Source organism: Tenrec ecaudatus, chromosome 2 (assembly GCF_050624435.1).
Source record: "Tenrec ecaudatus isolate mTenEca1 chromosome 2, mTenEca1.hap1, whole genome shotgun sequence".
Taxonomy (NCBI): domain Eukaryota; kingdom Metazoa; phylum Chordata; class Mammalia; order Afrosoricida; family Tenrecidae; genus Tenrec; species Tenrec ecaudatus.
Genome location: NC_134531.1, coordinates 252,242,817 through 252,263,001, shown reverse-complemented (window position 1 = coordinate 252,263,001; position 20,185 = coordinate 252,242,817). Strand labels below are relative to the sequence as shown.

The following is a 20,185-nucleotide window of genomic DNA, read 5'->3' as shown; positions in this document are numbered from 1 at the left end:
AGATTCACTTTAAGCAATAGAAGGATCTAATTTTCAATAGCTATACAATTGTTACACTTTTCCTCTCCTATAATGAAAATTATTTGGTTATTGAAGAGCATGAAAATCAAAATCACAGAAAAAAAATTTTAAATGTCATCTTAGTGCCCAGCATCCAACAACCTTAAAGAAAAGATGCAGGCTACCAGATCTACCTGCTAAGAGACTACCTTTGTTTTAAAAGGAGTGCTCTATTTGAGCAATTGTTCCTATAGTTCTACATTCTGCTTTTATTCTTCATTTTAGTGGCTTCACAGAGGTCTAGTTTACACACAACAAAATTGACTGATTTTAAATATCATTACTCATCAAGTTTGATGTGTTTTGATAAATGCACAGTCCTGTAACCACTACCACGATCAATGTACGAAACATTCTCATCAGTTTAAAAACTTGTCTTCCCCTTTAAAGGATTTCCTTTCTCCCATCCTCACCCTTAGCAACCCAGGCTCTGTTTCTCGTTAGCGCCTTACCTTATCCACGTTTGCACATAATGCAGTCATACGGACTCTGCATGTGCGTGTCCTCTTCCTCTCACATGGCACAGTTTGAGACTCATTCACGTTGTTGCACTTACCGAGTTTGTTCCTTTTGATTGACTAGTATTCTCAGATAATTGCTGTATCTGTTCTCCCGATGAGCAGCATCTGAACTATTTTCAAATCTTGGCTGTCATGAATAAAGCTGCCACAGAAAACCCAGTACAAAACTGAAATTTTTATTTCTTTTGGGTAAATGCCAAAGAACCAAACATCTTGCTACCCAGTAAATTCCGAGAAATGATGACCCACATGTAGTAGATTAGAAATTCTGTGGGGTGTAGAAACTCTGTGGGGTGTAGTAGATTAGAAACTCTGTAGGGTGTCTCACGACTGTTTCTCCCTCCTAAGAGTGAACTGTGGGGCTGGCAGAGAGTATTGAAAGTACTGCCAAGGACAAACAAATCTGTCTTGAAAGACATACCGCCAAGTGCTCTTTAGAGGCAAGGAGAGTGAGACTTTGTCTGACACACACAGTTTGCGCGTGTTGTCAGGAGAGCCGTCCCCCTGGTAACATAGAGGCCAGAGAAAAGGAGGAAGGCTCTCACTGAGATGGAACGGCCCAGTGGCTGCAAGCATAGGAACAACTGTGAGGAAGGCACAGGACCAGGAAGCATTTGTTCCGTTGTACACAGAGTCACTCTGGGTTAAAGTCGACACGGTGGCAACTGACAACAACAAAGCGTGAAGAAAGACAATTTCAGTACTAACAACTGTTTGTGTCTTCCTTATACCAATTACACTAACAAAAAGGAAGAATGCAAACATTTCTTAGTCTTTTTTCTAATAAAATTTATTAGTGGATTCATTGTAAAACAGTTCAAGTATTCAAGTATAGTGAAGCTTATACATTTTTCTAGTCCCCAAGAGTCATACACAATGGCATATTTTCAACATCTTCTAAAATAATTTCTAATAACTAGAAGGTATTTTCCTTACAGACTCCACTCGCATGACTGAAACAATACATTCACATAATTGTATAAATAAGCCTCATATTAGAAATTCTGCTGTGATTTTCTCTTAGGAGTAAAGGTAAGAATCTCTATTTTTATACAAACTTCATTTTGAAAAAGATGGTAATTTCAGCTACTCCATTTTACCAAAGCAGTATTTATCAAAAAAATGCCTGTACGTGTTTTTCAAATTAGCTCTAGCAGCTGCGACAGAAAGTAAAAGCCCTTCCCCACTCATCCCCAAGGAGAGACTTCCCTAAATCCGCAAAGCTGCTTGCATAATTCTTAGCCAAGTTTCCACGTAAAACTGTCTACAACCAAAAAACTGAAGTATCGGAATCCAGGGATATAAGTTTCAATAGTCCAGAGAATCCCAATATTAGCAAATTATAGGTCTACAAAATTCAAAATGACAATTCAGACATCCTTATGTGCGTTCCAATAATGCCACTGTGGAAGTTAACGACTCCAAGTAATCGCTGGACTGTACCACATGCAGCAAGTAAGAAAATATCAAGTTCCCCTAAATATACATAGTAATAAAAAGGATTATTTTAATAGTATGGTCTCCTAAGTTATATAAAATATAAACATAATGGCCAAGAAACGTCAGTAACAGCAAGCTAAGACTTGAACCTCAGTTTCAAGCTACTTTCTAAAATGACCAGAAAATCAATTTTACTGAATTAATGAAATCCAAACTTGCCCCACGATAAGTTTCCGTGGTAAAAAATGAAAGTATATGAAACATATGTAAATTCCCTTTACTCAGTATTTATCAATTCAGTGCCCTACTTTCAAAGCTAGTCATAAAAAATTATTTTTAAAGTATTTCATTTCTATGTAAGCTAAATGGTGCGACGGAACAAGTTGCCCTATCACAGAGCGACACTCGCAGCGTCTAACAGGAGGTTGTAGCGTTTCAAACACGTTTTACCTAGGAGGTGGAAGACTGAGGAGCACTAAGGCACAATTCACAGACTGCTACATTCAGGTCACGTTGTCGCGAAGAGCGAGGGCGCACACCCAGTGTGTCCCCCAGGCCCAGCACCACCGCCTGCGTCAATGCACCCAGTCCCGTGGCTGGCGCAGAACCTCCAGAATCTCAGCTTCTCTGGAGTCCTCTGGGGGTGAATGCATGTATTCCCACCTGTGCAGGACCAGAGCAGAAGGTAAGAACTGTGATAATAATAAAAACAAATGACACACGTTTGTCTGACACGTAGACCTCTAAACTTCTTATTGCAAGGTAATTACATTTGTAAAGACTTGAAAAATTCTAAAAAGAATGAAAAACACCTTTCACTTCTTTGTCCTGTTCACATCTGCCAAAGAACAATGGATTCGTCCGGAGTCAGCCTGCACCTGCAGCTTGGGATCCGCACCGTCACTAGAGGGTGGTCAGACCACTGTGAGCCCTGAGGGCTCATCGATGTGGGCACTCCTGCCCTGTCTGGTGGCTGGACCACATGCCAGTGATGTGTGTGACCTTGCCTTCCCAAGGCAGGGGATCCTGAAATCACCGGTTCCCAGGGCAGCGTCAGTGCCATCGTGGGGGCAGTGACGACTGCAGAGCTACTGACCGCACAAGCAGCCCTCTCAGGTCATCCAGTAAGGCAAGCTCGGGCACTCTTTCCTCATCTTTCTGACTTCACACTGCATACACATCACTCTCAAGGGCTTCCGGCCAAGACAACTGCACATCTTGAGGCCATCATCCTAATGGCACCAACAAAAATAGCCACGTGGCTTTCAAACTCCGCAAACAAAGTGAACAGACGTCCACTCGAGGGCATGCAAGGCAGAGAGAATGCTGCCGTGCTGAACTCTCTCCTTGCTTCAAACAGATGCAATACCTCAGCCTGCAAACGTTTGAATAGTCCTTTCTGACACAGTTGATGTGTTCAAATAAACATGCCTGGCCCATAGCTTGTCCCAGAAACGTACCGGGTAGAGAAGCTGAAGCAGACCCCCTGCTGGCAGCCCCACCCAACTCCACAGTCTCCCCTTCTGTCCTGTTCTCACAAAGCAACGCCACGCGTCCTGTACCCCTTAAAAACACAACTTGATTTTCCAGAATTGTGGCCTTCACTTTACTCTAAAATCAGTAAAGTCAAGTCCAACTAGGCCTGAGATTACATATTTGGGGTGTCAACGTTCATATTTGGGGGGGGGGGACAGGGAACCAAGGAGAGCAGGGATACCTGCTCTACGTCATCTCCTTACCGGGCGGTCAGAGGTAACGACATCAGGATGCTTTCAATCCTGGATCCTGGAGTGAAGAGGCCGAACTTTGTGCCCCGATCGTAGATCAGGTTAAACTCCACATATCTGCCAAGGAGACATCACGTAGCATTAGGCTAACTCTCACGTAAATGCTGAAAAAAGGGGAAGGGGCTCTTCGCTCTCCTCCCTCTCCCCACCCCAGGCAGATGGAGCTGGCTCCCAATCCACAGCCAGTTGCTTTTTCTCCATCTGGGCGAGAATGAATAAAGGGCATTCTCTCCACCAGACAATAGGATAGAGAGTCCGCGCCAGCACGAACAAGAAGGTTATGTTTTCCGGTAAACAAACAGAGTGGACACACAGCTGCAAACTTGAAGGCCCCACCCACGGGCAGTAGAGAAAAAAGAACTTTTGTTCTTTCTCAAGACAGCACAGCCCCTGCTGGCACTGCCCATGTCCGAGATGCTTCCGAGCCAAGGTTTGAAAGAACTTTCACAAAGACAGTGCAAAACATTTCCATCTGGAAAACCAGGGACAGCTAACAGCAATGTCTTCAAAAGTATTAATATGTTTTGATGCACCCCTTTTCTTAGAGTAAATACATCACTAAGTACTCATACAAAGCAGTCTTTCTGCATATTAATAAGTCACACTAAAAAGGTATGTGTGTTTGCATCACGAGACTCAGCCTTTTACTTTCCAGAAAATAATTAAATAATTCTTGACACCAGCAGGAATCTGGTCTGAAACATTAGCTTCCTACTAACGACCACAGAGTAAGTTCTAGACTCCACCCAGCGTCTGACATCGGGGTAAAGTGGGTGGCATGCTTTGTAAAGTGGGTGTTCCTCCCACTTCAGAAGGATAACTTCCGCTCCCTAGAAACATTTAGACTGATCCACAAATCTGAAAATATTTCCTCCTTCAAATCATTTCTCACCTCATTCGAAAACTACTCTCTTGATCAAACCTGTTCTCAGATATTCACACTGATTCCTTTGGTTCCTGCTTTTAAGTTCAATGTGCTTGAGTTGATTCTGACTCGTAGCGACCCTTTAGAACAAGGTAAAACTACTCAATAGGTTTACAGGCTGTCGTCTTCAGGAAAGATGCCCCGATCTGCCCTGTAATAGCTGAGCACTTAACCATGGTGGGCTTCTTTGTTTAAGTCCACAAAATCAAAATATTTTCTAAACCCACAGAGTACTTGAATTTTTTTTTCATAGAAACTTGCAAAAAGTCCTCCAAAAATGTGAATACACTATATCCTGGATCCTTTCTTAGTCTTTACCATTTATTCACTATTTACACAATGTTGCACATCAGTAACTAGTACCTTCTTCATACTCATCCCAACAGATCATCTAAGAGAGACGTTTCGATGATCTCTTCACTGAGACGCCAGGAAAAAAATTCCAGTCTCTTGGTCACCTTTTTCACCCCTGATGCTAATGTTCTGAGATGACGGTCATTTCAGAATGGTCACGATTTTCTATCAGCGTGTACAAGGACCTACCAGGGAGACCCTTGTCAGACGGTCCCTCAATTTACTGCTTCTGGCTCGCTTACTCTCTTTCCTGTCAGCTCTTCAGCTCCTTTCACTTCTTGGGTGAAAGGTGCCATTCCCTCTGGTAAGCTCTCTGACTCCCACCAGGTCCCACCAAGATCTAGGCTATGATGCTTTCCACACAGCATCCTCTCTGAGCTGCCTACCAAGTGTGGACTTCAGCCATTTCCTTCAATGTAACTACCTGCTCCAAATCCTATTCTCTTTCTCTTGCCCAGCCCCATTTTTTAAAAAGAAATTAAAATGAAAGAAAAAACGTGTTTCTTTTCTATTGTCTTGTGGGTGGGTGAGAGAAACGGTGACAGCACATATCAAAGGCTTAGGGAAAGAGCCGTTGTAATTGAGGGTAAAAGACGAAATAAACTGCCAAATAGGGACTGTATAGTCAACGGGGAACCAGGCTAGCCAGTGGCAGGAAGCTTATGTGTGTGGTGGGTGGCCCTTGGAGACAAGTAAACTGGGAAGGACACTGAGAAGTGGTTATGAGTGCCGGATACGAAAACGAAGACGGTGCTGACAACCCCAGTAAGTCGCTAGACTTATCTTCAAGCCCAGAAGGTACTGCCACCTTGGAGCTCAGAGATAAAAGGAAGACAGAAGGTGGGGGCAGTGAGGAACGCACGACACCACAGAAATGTAACCTCACACTCCATTTCTGCCTAGCTCAAAAGAAATTGGACAAATACACCCCCGACTGGAACTTCTAAAATGTCAGCCAGATAAATGGAAAACTTAGGCCCACACAAAAACCTAGACACAAACGGTCAGCACCTTTATGCACAATGGCCCCAAACCAGAAGCAACCAGGACACCTTCCACAGGTGACGAGATAAAAGAACTGTGGTATGTCCATGCAGTGGGAGGTTGTTAATCGGAGAGGAAAACAAATGTGAGAGATCAAGATACTAGAACAAGGGAGGAACCTTACATGGGTACGAAGCCAGTGTGGCAAGGCTTCCCGCTGTATGATTCCAACCCTATGGCCTTGGGGAACAGGCAAAACTGAGGACGGTGCACAGATCAGGGGCTGCTGGGGTTAGTGGGGAGGAAAGAGGCATGAACAGTGGTGCACAGGGCATTTAATGGGGCAGTGAGCCTCTTCTGTATGATACTGACACAATGGAAACCGATCAGCATGCATCTGTCAAAACCTACAGAACCGTACACCACAGAGAATACATCCTAACGTAGAAAAAGGACCGCATTCCTAGTAATTTATAAGTATTGCTTCACCAATTACAGCAAAAGTCCCACGGGCATGCAAGACGCGGATAACGGGAAACCAGGCCGAGGTGAGCAAGGGGCTTATGGAAACGCTGTACTTTCTGTAGGATTGTTTTGTAAACCTAAAGTATAATATGTAAATATCATCAAATAGTTTTAAAAGATGAAAAAAAAAACTAATGAACCTGACTCACACCTAAGATAGTTCATATATTATGAAGGTTTTAGCTCATTAGAATTCCAAACATTCTATCAGCTTTGCATTTGATATCTTGTGTACATTTGAAGTCTAGAAGCCTGCCCTGTCCTGGAATTTTAACGTATTGCTTTAAGTATGCTTTCCCCTACACTGCAAGCTTCCCCTGGGCAAAGCCCACGCCGTGCTCACCTTTGCCAGCTGCACACCACAGTACAGGGCAGGGGTGGAAGGAGCGATACAAACAAAAATGGGGAATCATGGAGACATATAAAAACACACATGTCCCAACACAGATAAACTGTTAATGAAATTTCTAATAAGAAAACCTAATCAAATCTCATTTATTCAAGCTTATAACTGAAAGGCAGGTAGCATGGGCAAACACAAAAATGACACCCCGTTAGTGGCAGGGCGAGGAATTCAATTGTCCTTTCAGAGCAGTAGCTTTCCCTTCTTCCAGAAAAGAAAACTCAAGCCCACTGCTGTCAAGTGGGCTGCGTCTCACAGTGACTCTATGGGAGAGAATACAACTGCCCCAGGGTGTCAAGACCGAGGTCTTTATGGAAGCTGACCACATCTGTCTCCCAAGGAGCAGCTGGTGGGTGCAACCTCTGACTTTGTGGTTTGCAGCCAAGTGCTTCCAATGTACCACCAAGCTCCTTGTCTCATGTTCTGAGCAGAATTGACATTCAGTGAGAAAATCCATTTTACAGGGCAAGGATTAGAAAAGTATGGAGGCATTTACGATGGCAATGGGAAACTGCAGGGGCAATGACCTATTTAACACGGCTCTTCTAGCCGAAGTCTCTAGCTCCCACCAAACAGCCTTTCAGTGGCTGGATCTGGGAAAGAAGGACTGGAGGGACACTGTCAGCATGCATCTGGGAGCAACTGGTCACGGGATTCAGTGGCCTGCCATCCTGCTGGCTATCAAATGAGCTGACAAGTGTGAGGAGGAGATCTCACTGCCAGCAAGTGAGGAGTAGATCCCATCTTCTGGCCCCTGAAGTCCCTGAACAGTGACCCTGCTGGACCCAGAAGATAACTGTTGACTGACAGCCGAGGCCCAGCAGCAGCACCAGGAGCCAGCACGGGAGACGAGTGGTGGACCTCCCAGCCCACAGAACAAGGCAAGCTGAGTGCTTGGGGGCAAGAGGCTGGCTTGTGGACTGGGATGGCCCTGGGCACTTAACTGGGGAGCTGAATGCCTTCGGGCTGAGGCTTACTGGAGCGCAGTACCTCTGGGTACTTCATTCCGGAGCTGGGTTTGTTAAATTTGAGCTGAGTGCCTTCACGTTGAGCCTCACAGCCGAGTGAAGTCCTTTGGACAATTGTTAGCAGCCTTAAAAGAACTCCGTCCTGATGAACAACTTTACCCTGAGCTTTTCTCACTTGCATTACCAGCTGGTAACTTCCGAAATACACTTACATTATGGCGATTGTCTGTAGTGATGTCTGTGTAGCCACCTAATAAGCTAGAGAATCTACATCCAAAAGGTAGAGTTGTTTGAGACAGAACTCAGAAACGGATGTGCTCTGGTAGGACCAATCTGGAGCCTGCCCACAGGTACAACATGGCTGAAAATAGGGCAGTCAACAAGTTCACCTGGCTGAATGCACAGCTGGCTTGACTCATTGCCTAATTTCCTTCTTGTACAGAAAAGAATGTACATTTGGAAGTCGCGGTACATTAGTTCCACATCTAAAGTCTTAGATTTGCGTACTACGTGTGTAATCTTGGACAGGACACTTCCTGAGACTGTTTTATTATCCGTAAAATGAGGACAACTACAACTATCTCGTATGTTTACTGAAAAAAGAATAGATTCAGACTGTCTAAAAAGAGTAGCTGGTACTATCAGGAGTTCATACTTAATAAATATTATCCTTAAATATGATTTTTGACAGTATGAGTTCAATTTAAACATTCATGAAACCTTTAATATAGGTGAAGAGAGGTATGGTTCCAAATGTATCAAACAGCAAACATATTCAATGATGGCCACCTTTCAGCCTATAGCTGGTGTGTGCTGTGAAAAGACTATTTATGATCTCAGTCCAATCTCGCAATTCCTGCTAGACCGGTGTACAGACAGTGGCACAAATGAGAGCTTTCAATTTACAGAATTCAGGAAAAACAAGGCCCCTCAGAAACAGTAATGGGAGCAACGATTCCGGGAGGGTCAGGGAAAGAAAGGGGAGGGAGGGGGGAAACGATGGCATTGACGGCAGAATAACTCTTCTCAAGGGAAGAATACCAGGATAGTAAGTGAAGGGATACAAGGGGTGGTCTAAGATATGTAAAAATGATAATCACAAGACATAATATATTAAGGGTTGGCAGAGGTACCAGGGGAGGGGAAGGTGGAGGAAAAAACAGCTGATCCCAAAGGGCTCAAGAAGAAAGATAATGTTTAGAAATTGTCGATGCCAACAATTGTACATGTCTGCTGGAGATAACAGATATATGGTTTATTAGATGTAAGAGCCCCCAATAAAATGATTTATTTGATGTTTAAAAATCACCTCAATTAATTTCAGTCAGTATTTACTACCTGCCCATTCTGAGCCTCTAATGGATATACTCAAGAACTCACCACTACGGACTCATGGCTGATTCTCAGCGACCCCTGTGGGTTTCTGAGACTTAACTGTTTATAGGAGAAGCCAAGTCTTTCTACCACAGAGCAGCTGGTGGCTTTGAACTGCTGACCAATAGACCATGGGGATCGCAGCCCAATGCATAACCACTGTGCCACCAAGACTCCGGGTGTATATAGGTGAACTGAATAAACTTTGCAATTCTCCTAACACGATTGGGTATGTGTCTTAATAGTCATTCACTACCCATCTACTTGTGAACAGGAATTAGGGTGAGTCTTAACAAATAGAAATTCTGGAGGCACATTGGTAAGTGCTCAGGAAGGCATCCCAAAGGTCAGCGTTGGAACCCGCGGGAGAATGACGTGGCGGTCTCCTTCCTTAAAGGTGACAGCGTTGGGCTAGACTGGAGGCTCGCCGCTGTGAGGAGGAGGGGGTTGGATTGTTTTTTATGAAGGAGTCCATTACCAAGGATCCGCCCGGGGCAACAAAGCAGCCTGGGTGAGGAGAGTACTGCTGTGCCCCAGATGCAGGGCGACCCTGAGTGCTCACTCACCGGCCTCTCCGGAGCTGCTGCCACAGCTTTTCCTGGGGCGTGAAGGCGTCCTCGCAGTGCTTCTTCACGATGGGGATGTAGGACGGGACGACAGCCTTGGCGCAGCTCTGCACAAAGCTGAACACCTCTTCCTCGGAGGGGGAGTCCAGGTCGTCGAAGAAGATCCCGCCGATGCCCCTGCGCTCTCCGCGGTGGGCGATAAAGAAGTAATCATCACACCTGGAAGGCAACCACGCCCAGTGAGGAGCCAGAGGGGGCACAGGGAAGACCTGAAAAGCAATGAGAGCTGCCAGTCCGCGGCTCCTTTACTGTCCAGGCGGAAGGCACTCAGTCCTCAGGCAGCTTCACACATAAGCTCCGTGGTGAGAGTGCCTCTCCCCCTAGCTGCAAAGCGATCAGGCAATGTCACTTGAATTCACCTACAGGGTATGACATGCTTATGAACTTCGGCGAAAGAAACCAAAGGTCCAATATAATTCCGTGCTTCTTGAAGCACGCGGTGCTGCTTGTGCTTTGGCAGGAGACGGCAGCAGGGCCGTGACACCGACTAGGTCTGCCTGCCCACCACCCCTGAACTCTCCGGAGAGGTTTTCCTCACCAGAGGGATAAGTTGTCCCCCTATGGCTTCTTTTGGCAACGGAATGTGATTCCGCACGCATGCCTGCGGGGAGAGCGAGCTGCAGGCAGGAAATGTTCAGAGTGCGTCCTCCTCAGCCAGGTCCAGTGTTGTCCACAGGGGGCAGCACACGAAAGGATCCACGGCTCTTGGGTCTCTCCCAATCTGCCTACCACCATGGGTTTCCCACGAAGCTGGAAGGATTAAGCTCTAGGAAGTACGTAGTGCTTTCGATGACCTCCTAAACATCGTGAGGGCTCCGAAATAGAAAATCCCGCACACGCAAAACATGAAAGGTGACTTCAAGGGTCACCTTAACAACGCCTTGACTGCTTCAACAGAAAGGCAGCAAGCACAGGCACAGCCCTAAACCTGAGGCGTTGTTAAAATGCACCTCAGGTGAGGCTAGCTGGCTTTTCATTAATGTCGTTAGGAACGCATGTCCTAGGCAACGTGGGGAAGGCAGCCTTTAATACAAAGTATATTACAGGCGGTCTCTGGGTTATCAAAGTCAGGACATCTGAAACATAAATCGGCCCAACCTTGGAAATGACGAAAACAACCCTTCCCTCCCACCCTCTGGCCCCCAGTCCTACTGCCATGGAGTTGATTCCCACGCCTGGCGACCGTACATGGCGTTTCTGAGATGCTAATCTTTACAGAAGGGACAGCCTCCTCCTGCAGAGCGGCTGATGGGTTTGAAATACGAACCTCATGGTTCGAAGGCCTCCTTACTCCTACAACTGCATCTCCCCTCAGTAGTTCTCTAAGCATTTCTAAGCACTAATGAATCCACATGGCAACAAAAAGACAGTAGCTCTCATCTGGGGTGGTTACCATCCCACCCGAGATTCAAAAAGCCCCTGATTAGGAAGCAAATAAGCCCACGTGGAAGAAGCACACTACTCTGTGTGATCATGAGGTGTTGACGGGATCAGGTATTAAAAGATCCAAGACAAACAATTATATCGATGCAAAAAAGGGAGGTTGGAGTGGAGACTCAAAGCCCATCTGTAGACAATTGGACATCCCTCACAGGAGGGTCACACGGAAGGGACGAGTCAACTGAGGTGCAGTACAGCACCAATGAAACACACATCATTCCTCTAGTTCCTGAATGCTTCCCCCCTCCCCCATCCTACCATGACCTGTTCTACCTTATAAATCCATCTAGACTGGAGTACACACATTGGTACAGATAAGAGCTCTCAACATGTAGAATTCAGGACAGATAAATCCCTCAGGAGCAGTAGTAGAAGTAGCGTTATCATGAGGGTAGGGGGATGGGGGAGAGGGGAAAAAAGGGGGAACCCATCATAAGGCTATATAGCCACCCCTCCCGGTGGGGTCGAATAAAAGAAACATGGGTGAAAGGAGACAACAGACAGTGTAAGACAAAAAATATCAATAATAACATAATTGACAAAGGGTGGGAGGGGAGGGAGGGGCAAAAAGTGAAGCTGATACCAAGAGGTCAAGCAGAAAGAAAATGTTTGAGAAATGTTGATGGCAACATATGTACACATGTGCTTAATGCAATTGAATTATAAATTGTTAGAAGATTTGAAAGAGCCCCCAATAAAATGATTTTTTTTAAAAGCCTCTGATCCTCGGCCACATATCACTCCCCTGTAAGATCCACACCTATCATTCCAGACCATTTTAAATCATCCAAAAAGGCTGATACCCAATTTGCAATCTAGACGTACACATATTCACGTTTGTAAATAATTAACTTATTAAAACTACTCCTACAGAGAATGGCATTCCAGTTCTGGTGAGCAGAGTTCAATCTTCACAGGCTGAACATGGTGCTACGTGACAAAACATTACCTTTGGGAGCCGGGGGGTGGGGGGCAGGGAGGGTGGTTAGGCAGACAGAAATATACAGATAGTTATAGTTAGCCAGCTACTTTGAGGATCATGCCAAGTTCCGTGCCTTTACCTACCATTTTTTAAATTTTGGGTAGAGCTCTGGCCCGTGCGGGTCACATGCTTCCTTCAGAGTTCTGTGGAAATGGACAGCATCGTCCTGGTTCAAGTACGTTGGAGTCAGGTCACATCCACCACCAAACCACCACTGTTTGCCACCTGCCAAGTCAACACATCTGATTCGAATGAGATGCAGCATGCTTTTGACCGTGTTTGCAAGCCTAATTTGTCAACTTTGATCGTTATGCACGAAATGAGTGACAGGTCCAAGAAGAGAACCGTAGCTTTAGCCACGAATGGCTAGGAAAACCTGCGCAGGAAAGCAGAGGTGGAGGCAAAAAGGGAAAAAGAGAAGCAAGTATAGGGAAGAGAAATGACATGCTCATGACAGGGAATAAAAAATACCACACAGGCAGACCAGACTGTAGGTCCCAACTCTGGCTGCATGTACCTTGGCTAGGTCACAACTAAAATCAACTATCTGGTTGCAGATAGAAAGATGGGGCTTTTTGTCCTGCAAACAGCCACAATGCGGGAAACCACATTGGGGGTCGCTATGAGTCAGCATGGACTTGATGACAGTGAGTCTGGGTTTTGTTTTCTGGATCCAGTTGAAAGGCCAGGGCACCTATAAAGCCACAGCAGTGGAGTTAAAGCTGACCTACAGCCACCCTATAGAGGGTACCTATACTACAAGGCGTTACAGAAGCCGACAGCCACAGTGCTATGTGCTTTCGTTAGTGGTTGTCAACACCGGCTGTTGGTTTTGTTTTTTCAAGCTACCTTGGAATCGATTCTGACTCCTGTTGACCCCTGTGTCAGAGCACGAGAGCTCCACAGGGTTCTCAGCCCTGTGGACTTTCAGGAGGAGATCACTAGACCTTTCTCCAAGACATCTCTGGATGGATTTGAACCACCTAACTTTCAGTTAGCAGCTGAGTGCTCAACAGCGTGTACGACCTGGAGACTCCCTTAAGAACCGCTTATCAACTTCCAGCTGTTAGAAGGTTGAACAAACTGAATGGCTTCAAAATGGAAAATTAAAAGGGTGACTATAAATGTCAGCAGCTGCAGAGACATCCAGAAGTGTGGGTAAGGCAAGGCACCTGCACTCTGACATGTGATGATAGCTGGCCATGGTGAAGGGAGACACAGGGGGACCCACAAGGGCAACTGTACTGTCAACCACTGATATACACAGGGGACCAGCCATGCAATGCAACTGAACACAGTCCACAAGCAATCAATTGCAACTCGGCCTCAGACATAAGGTTTTCCTTGGGACATAGTGAATTTATATTTGCAGACAGCCCAGCTGTGTAGTCAATATTATTACATCACATTGCAGAAAACACGAAGAGGTCAGAGGCCAGTCACTCCCTTCTCACTGTTTAAGCCTAGTGCACAATTCACTGCACCTGCTGGGGCACAAAGCTGGGAAGACTACATTCACTCTTACTTTCAGATCTCCTGCCTTCTGGCCTGTTTTAAAATACATATTTTGCACAACACGGGTTTCCACAGCATGAGAGCCCCTTCCTTACCGTCTGCTTCTTCTACTTCAAAGTATCTGTAGTTGAAGTGGATCGTGGGAGCATGAGGATTCTTAGGATGGATCACAGAGCTCACGCCCATCGCCAAAAATGGCAATTTACCTAGAAAGCCAATCACACAGTGAGCTGAGAACACCAGACGCAAAGAAATCAGCTTCAATGTGTTATCTGGATCAATTGTCAAAAGGTTTTCTGTTTTCTCTCAAAATATTTGTGAAAAGTGACTGTTAGTGTTGCTCAGCCTGTCCCTGATGCACGGTTTCCCCAGGCACCAGGAAACAAAACATTGACCAGTCCTGCAAGCATGCCTGGGCCTGAATCATTCTGACCCAGATGGTTTCCAAAGGCGATGTATCAGAAGTCAGCCGCCCCGCCTTCCTTCCTAGTGAGTCTACCTGATCTGGGCGCCACAGAGCCCTGGTCTACATCACGGCAGCACGCACGCCTCCTGACACCTGGGTGGTGGGGGTTGTGCCTGAGGTGCACCGGCCAGAAATCAAAAGTGGGTGTCCACACGGAACACAAGAGTCCTACCAGCGAGCCACCAGCTATTCCTCGACACTTGCTGATAGGGGATCGAGGTATGCACATGGCATTTTCTAGAGACAAAAAAGCGGGCGGACTTTGCATGAACTGTTCAAAGCTGTGGAAACCGATTTACCATCTTTCGCCTTCAGGACTTTCCCTCTGCTTCTCATCTGCCTTGAGGCTTCCTCAGAAAGGTGTCCATGAACCACAGAAACGCTCACTCCAGCCTTCTCAAAAACACGGCCGTCTTGAAGCACACAGCTTATGCCACCGCCTCCTGTGGACGTCAACGTGACAAACGGAAGAACGTGTAAGGGAGCGCACAAAACCCCTATCGGTGTTTGCATGAAGGTGGTTGGGTACTAAAATTCCCAAAGGAATATTAGTGATATTCTAGACAAGGTATGATTTTTTAAATCATTGTATTAGAGACTCATACAACTCCTATTACAATCCATACAGACATCAATTATGTAAAGCACATTTGTATATTCATTGCCCTCATCCTTCTCAAAACATTTGCTCTCCACCTAAGCCCCTGGCATTGGGTCCTCATTTTTCCCTCTCCCTCACCACTCCCCCTCCCTCATGAACCCTTGATAATTTATACATTATTTTGTCATATCTGGCTCTGTCCCACGTCTCCCTCCCCCCACTTTTCTGTTGCATGTCCCCCAGGGAGGAGGTCACATGTAGATCCTTGAAATAGGTTCCCCCTTTCCAACCCACCCTCCCTATGCCCTCCAAGTATGGCCACTCACACCACTGGTCTTGAGGGGATCATCCGCTCTGGCTTCCCTGTGTTTCTAGTTCCCATCTGTACCAGTGTACATCCTCTGGACTAATCAGGCTTGCAAGGTAGGATTCGGAACATGACAGTGGGGGCGGGGGGGAGGGAGAGGGTGATTTTTAAACACAATAAAATTGGATGACCAGTTGAGCTTTATGCCATTAGCTGCTGATCTTGGGCAAGAGGAAGCCTCTTCCCAATTCTAAACTGAACATTTCTTACTTTTTTAAGAAGCAGAGACAGTTTTATTTTACAAAACCTGTTGCAAGATAATTGACGGTCTGGTCAGATGCCATTCCCTGTTTCTGGTTCACACGGGCCCAGGCTTTTATCAAAGAAAAACTAGAGCCCATTTTTGTCTCTGACGGGAGGAAACTCTTTGGTCACCTCTCTTCCTGTGCCACCCAGGGATTTAGAAGAAAGACTGATGCCCTAGGAGACCAGGAGAAACCTGTTCTTCGTAGTTAGCCCCAAAGTCTTGCCTTTCATTGTAAGCCATGCAGTCCCAGATGATGATACAGGCTGAGGCAGGGAGAGGGATGAAGACTTACATGAGCACAATATAGGATCTGAGAGCACTTCTGTATCTTGTATTGACAAGAGGGACCGGCTGACCATCCAGTCTCCACCCAGGTGCTGATTCTCTATCCAGTCCGTCATATGAGAACACAAGAGAGGCACATATGAAAGCTTACGGGGGACCTTTGCAATTACCTTGGCTCTATTAGGAGCCCCAATTTAAAGTGGGTTGTGCCCATTAATGTGAAAGCTCAACCTCAAAATGATTTAGCTTAATGTTAGCAGCTTATCTCCATCTTGGTCTAATGCTCTCAGTGAGCTGTGATGAGTTATAATCGCCTTTGCTTATTAATTGGACAGGCTGCAGAGAGCATTTAAACCACAGTAAAGACCATTCGAAGCATGAACTTGCTGCCTGGCATGACGTTCACATAATTTAGAATATGAGTTTTCCATCCTTTTGTCATGTCTTTACTGCCCAAATGTTTCCACGGGAGCTTGAAAAAGTCAAAATCCCATGGGGTGGTTTCATTGCTGCATCCGACTGAGAATTTTTTTTTTAAACAGTTTAACTGGCATGTAATTCATGTGCCAGATAATTCAATGGCTTATATTTATTTTAAAGTGTTATATAATCATCACTATTTTAGAAGATTTTCTTCATTCTTGTACCCATTATTAGCTCCCCATTCCCCTCCAACCTCCCCTGTCCTAAGGATCTAGTAACAGTCTCTCTGTATGTATCCACTCTGGCTTTCATAGAGAGAAATGAACACTTTCTTCTATATTCTTCGGCTATCATCAACAATAAGGTACTACACTATTTTCCCTTCTGCTGTTGGAATAAACCAAAAGAATCTCACTGCCATGGGGTCAATTTTGACTTACAGAGGCCCTATGGGGGGGGCTACAGAGTAGAACTTTTTTGTAGGTTCCTGAGGTTATAAATCTTTACAGGAGCAGAAAGCCTCATCTTTCTCCCACGGAGGGGCTAGTGGATTACCGTTGCTGACCCTGAGCTTCCGGGCAGCCCAGTGCACAGTAATTCAATACACGAGCAGGGCTCTTTACTGCTCACAATAGCACCCATCAATTATGACAGGTGAGGGAAAGCTAAGACTAGAAACAGGCCTGCGTGTATTTGAAGGGAGTATCCTCTATTACTAGTAAATCTACCTGCTCTGTACTATACCATTTTTCCCCTCGGTGTGCTGTTTGTCTTTTAATTTTGTTGACATGTAACTGAAAACTATAGCTATTGGAACTCAAAGGAATTCAGAACCTTATAATGAGTGAAACAACCAATTGTCATCAATCCTAAGGGAGCTACCACATGTGTAAGATTAGAACCGTGTGCTGAGAGTGGCGATACCAGGAGGGTAGAGGGAAGGTGGGTTGGAAAGGGGGAACCAATTACAAGGATCTACATATAACCTTCTTCCTGGGGGGACGGACAACAGAAAAGTGGATGAAGGGAGACGTCTGATAGTGTAAGATATGACAAAATAATAATTTATAAATTATCAAGGGTTCATGAGGGAGGGGGAGTGGGAAGGGAGGGGAAAAAATGAGGACCTGATGCCAGGGGCTTAGGTGGAGAGCAAATGTTTTGAGAAAGAAGAGGGCAATGAATGTACAAATGTGCATTACACAATTGATGCATGTATGGATGAGTTGTAGAAGCCCCTAATTTTTTGGAAGTAAATCACCAGGCTTTTCTCCAAGGTTCCTCTGGGTAGACTCAAACTTCCAACCTTTCAGTTAGCAGCCACATGTGTCCACCGTTTGCACCATGCAGAGACACCAACAATGAGTGAGATACCATTAGAATTTAGCAGTGCTGCACGCTACTAAAGGTAGCTATTGCTTCCTAAAACCGCTTGGGTTACCACAGGCGCAATTGTTTCGCCAAGGTACAAGGTCTGTTTGCTTTAGTTCTAACAGTTTGGGGAACTACACAGAACAGAACCTTAAGATGACCCAGCACAACCCTTCATTCACTCTTCCAGATGAGAAAGCTGAGGCCCCAGAGAGGAAAACCATCTTATGAAAGATCACAGGATGAGTCATGTAGACAATGTCTCCGAACTGTCTGGGCAGCAGACAACAGTCTAAGTGCTTTACATATATACTCACTCACTTGAATCATCAAAATACCCCTGTATATTATCATTTCAATTCACGGATGACAAGCAAAGGGGAGAGAAACGGTGGGGGAGGGGTTGTAACCTCCCAAGGTCACACAGTTGGTGTAGGGCTCAGCCTAAGACAGTGGTTCTCAACCTTCCTAAAGCAGAGACCCTTTAATACAGTTCCTCCTGTTGTGGTGACCCCTCAACCATAAAATTATTTTCATTGCTACTTCATAACTCTAATTTTGCTATTGTTAGGAATTGGGTGAACCCTGTGAAAGGGTTGTTCAAACCCCCAAATGGGTCGCAACCCACAGGTTGAGAACCTGCTTCAGCGTTTTTGATTTGAAAACTCTTCAAGATTGGCAAACACCCTGACAGCCAGATTTGCCATCATTTAATACAGATGTGACAGCTTAGAATCTGCTAGTGACAAGTTGCTGTAGTATTTCCAGCTAGAAAGAGCCAGAAATTCATAAAAGTGTACGAGTAGAATGTGGGGTTTCACTATAAGGTTGTAATCTGACTGCGGATAAATACATAAGTATGGAAAAGTCAATGACATGTTTCTTGTGCAATGGGAAAACGAAGTGGGACGATTGTGACATGACACCCCGAGCTGGGATGACTAGTTGACATGTGGGTCGATTCCTCCTCCTCTCTCCAAAGGAAGGAAGCCTAATGGGGTGAGTTGGGCTTTTGATTTTTAGCTCCAAAGGAGTGGACAAGGTAAACTCACGCAGAGAAGCTGAGACAAGCAGGGAAAATTTACCTTCCATTGCAAACGTTGACTATGGCTGTAAATATTCCTAAACTATCTAGGACGATGCCATTACAGAACTGTGAAGATTTTCAACGGCCCAGTACTAGGGTAAGAGGGGATCTGAGCCCGCACTTTACGGCGTCCACACCTGATGGTGTAATCTTTTCCTGAGCCGAGGTGGCCCCTCTTTGGAATGGATACGCCGGCCCCCATTGCCAACGCCCACTTCTGGACCACAAAAGCTGGTCGGCGGTCTAGAACCCGACCGCTTGTCCCCAACGCCGCCTTCCATTAGCAGCCGACCTCCTCACCTTCCTTCCTCTCCCACCGGTCCACAGAGAAGTTGGCGCCTCCGTCGACTTGTGCCAGCGCCTGGCACACCTGGGCCTGGGTCTCCAAGATCAACAGCTCCATCTTGGTCCTCATGTCACCCGGCCGCCGCCGCAGCTCGCGCAGGTCGGTCACCGGCGCGGCCATGAAGCAGCTGCAGCGGCGGGCCAGCTCGTCCTGCTCCTCGTGCCTCCCCGGCGGGGGGCTGCGCGCCCCCGAGCTTCGGGGGACCATCTCCGCCCGCTCCGCGTGCCCGAGGGCGGCTGCGGCCAGGCCGGCGAGGCCGGCGAGCGCCGCGGGCAGCCGGGCCCCGCGCCAGCGGCCGCCCCCCGCCGTGGAGCCGTGGCCCAGCCCGCGGCTCTGCACCGCGCCAGGCAGCCGGCAGACGTGGCCGGCGGCACGCAGCGCTCCGCAGCCGCCTCGCGCGGCCGCCCAGCCGGGGCCGGCGCCCAGTCTGCTCAGCTGGAGGGCCATGTTCCCCGCGCTCTCAGCCGGGGTGCCCTGCGGGGCAAAGGTAGGAAACCTGCGGCTCTCAGGAGGGACTGCCGGGTCCGGCGGGGCGCCGGCGGCGGGGGACGCTGGGAGTTGTAGTTCGTACGCTATCTCCGCCTGCAGGCGCCGGCCCGCCCAGTGCGGCCACGCCGAAGCCCCGCCCAGAAGGACTGGTCCCGCCCGGGAGTGGGAGAGCGGGGGCGCAGTGTGCAAGCGCAAGCCACCCACGGCCGTGGAGTCAAGTTTCACTCCTGGCGGCCCTGTGATAGGTCAGGGTAGAGGTCAAAACTGGCAGCAGTAGGTTTGCCCCTGTGGGTTTCCAAGCCCGTTTGCGGAGTAAAGAGCCTCACCTTGCTCCCTAGGAGCGCTGGTGGTGTCAGAGGTAGCCTAACGTGAACTCCCCACTTCCGCCTCCACTGAAACGCCCAGTGTCGGTTTGCAGACGGATACCGAGGCAATCAATGTCCCTTTCGCGGGGGCCCAGCTCCCCTAGAGCTTCTGGATTGCGTAGGCGCGATGGTTGGGCGTGGAACCTGGAAGTTCCTAGCAAAAGGCTAATGTTTAACCCACCACCGGTACCTATGACCTTGTAGGGCCGAGTAGGGTTTCCCAGAATGTACATC

The 20,185-nt window shown here is 46.9% G+C and overlaps 1 protein-coding gene across 1 annotated transcript; it reads right to left on the bottom strand.

Moving 5' to 3' along the window:
* Positions 1–1,362: 1,362 nt before the first annotated feature.
* Positions 1,363–19,609, bottom strand: CPOX (coproporphyrinogen oxidase). Its single transcript, XM_075542429.1, has 7 exons — positions 19,052–19,609; positions 14,670–14,813; positions 14,000–14,110; positions 12,473–12,614; positions 9,908–10,126; positions 3,761–3,865; positions 1,363–2,684 (listed from the first exon to the last, which is right to left on the bottom strand). The coding sequence occupies exons 1-7, from the start codon at positions 19,542–19,544 to the stop codon at positions 2,597–2,599; spliced, it is 1,302 nt and encodes a 433-aa protein (XP_075398544.1). The 5' UTR covers positions 19,545–19,609; the 3' UTR covers positions 1,363–2,596.
* Between the last annotated feature and the right edge of the window lie 576 nt (positions 19,610–20,185).

Bases quoted from the DNA above. Each gene is read 5' to 3' on its own strand.
- CPOX (XM_075542429.1), bottom strand. From the start codon at position 19,544: ATGGCCCTCCAGCTGAGCAGACTGGGCGCCGGCCCCGGCTGGGCGGCC. The intron at 12,615-13,999 runs GTAAGGAAGGGG...TTGACTTGGCAG, and splicing joins TGAAGTAGAAGAAGCAGACG to GTGGCAAACAGTGGTGGTTT. The intron at 10,127-12,472 runs GTAGGTAAAGGC...GTTGCCTTCCAG, and splicing joins TACCCAAAATTTAAAAAATG to GTGTGATGATTACTTCTTTA.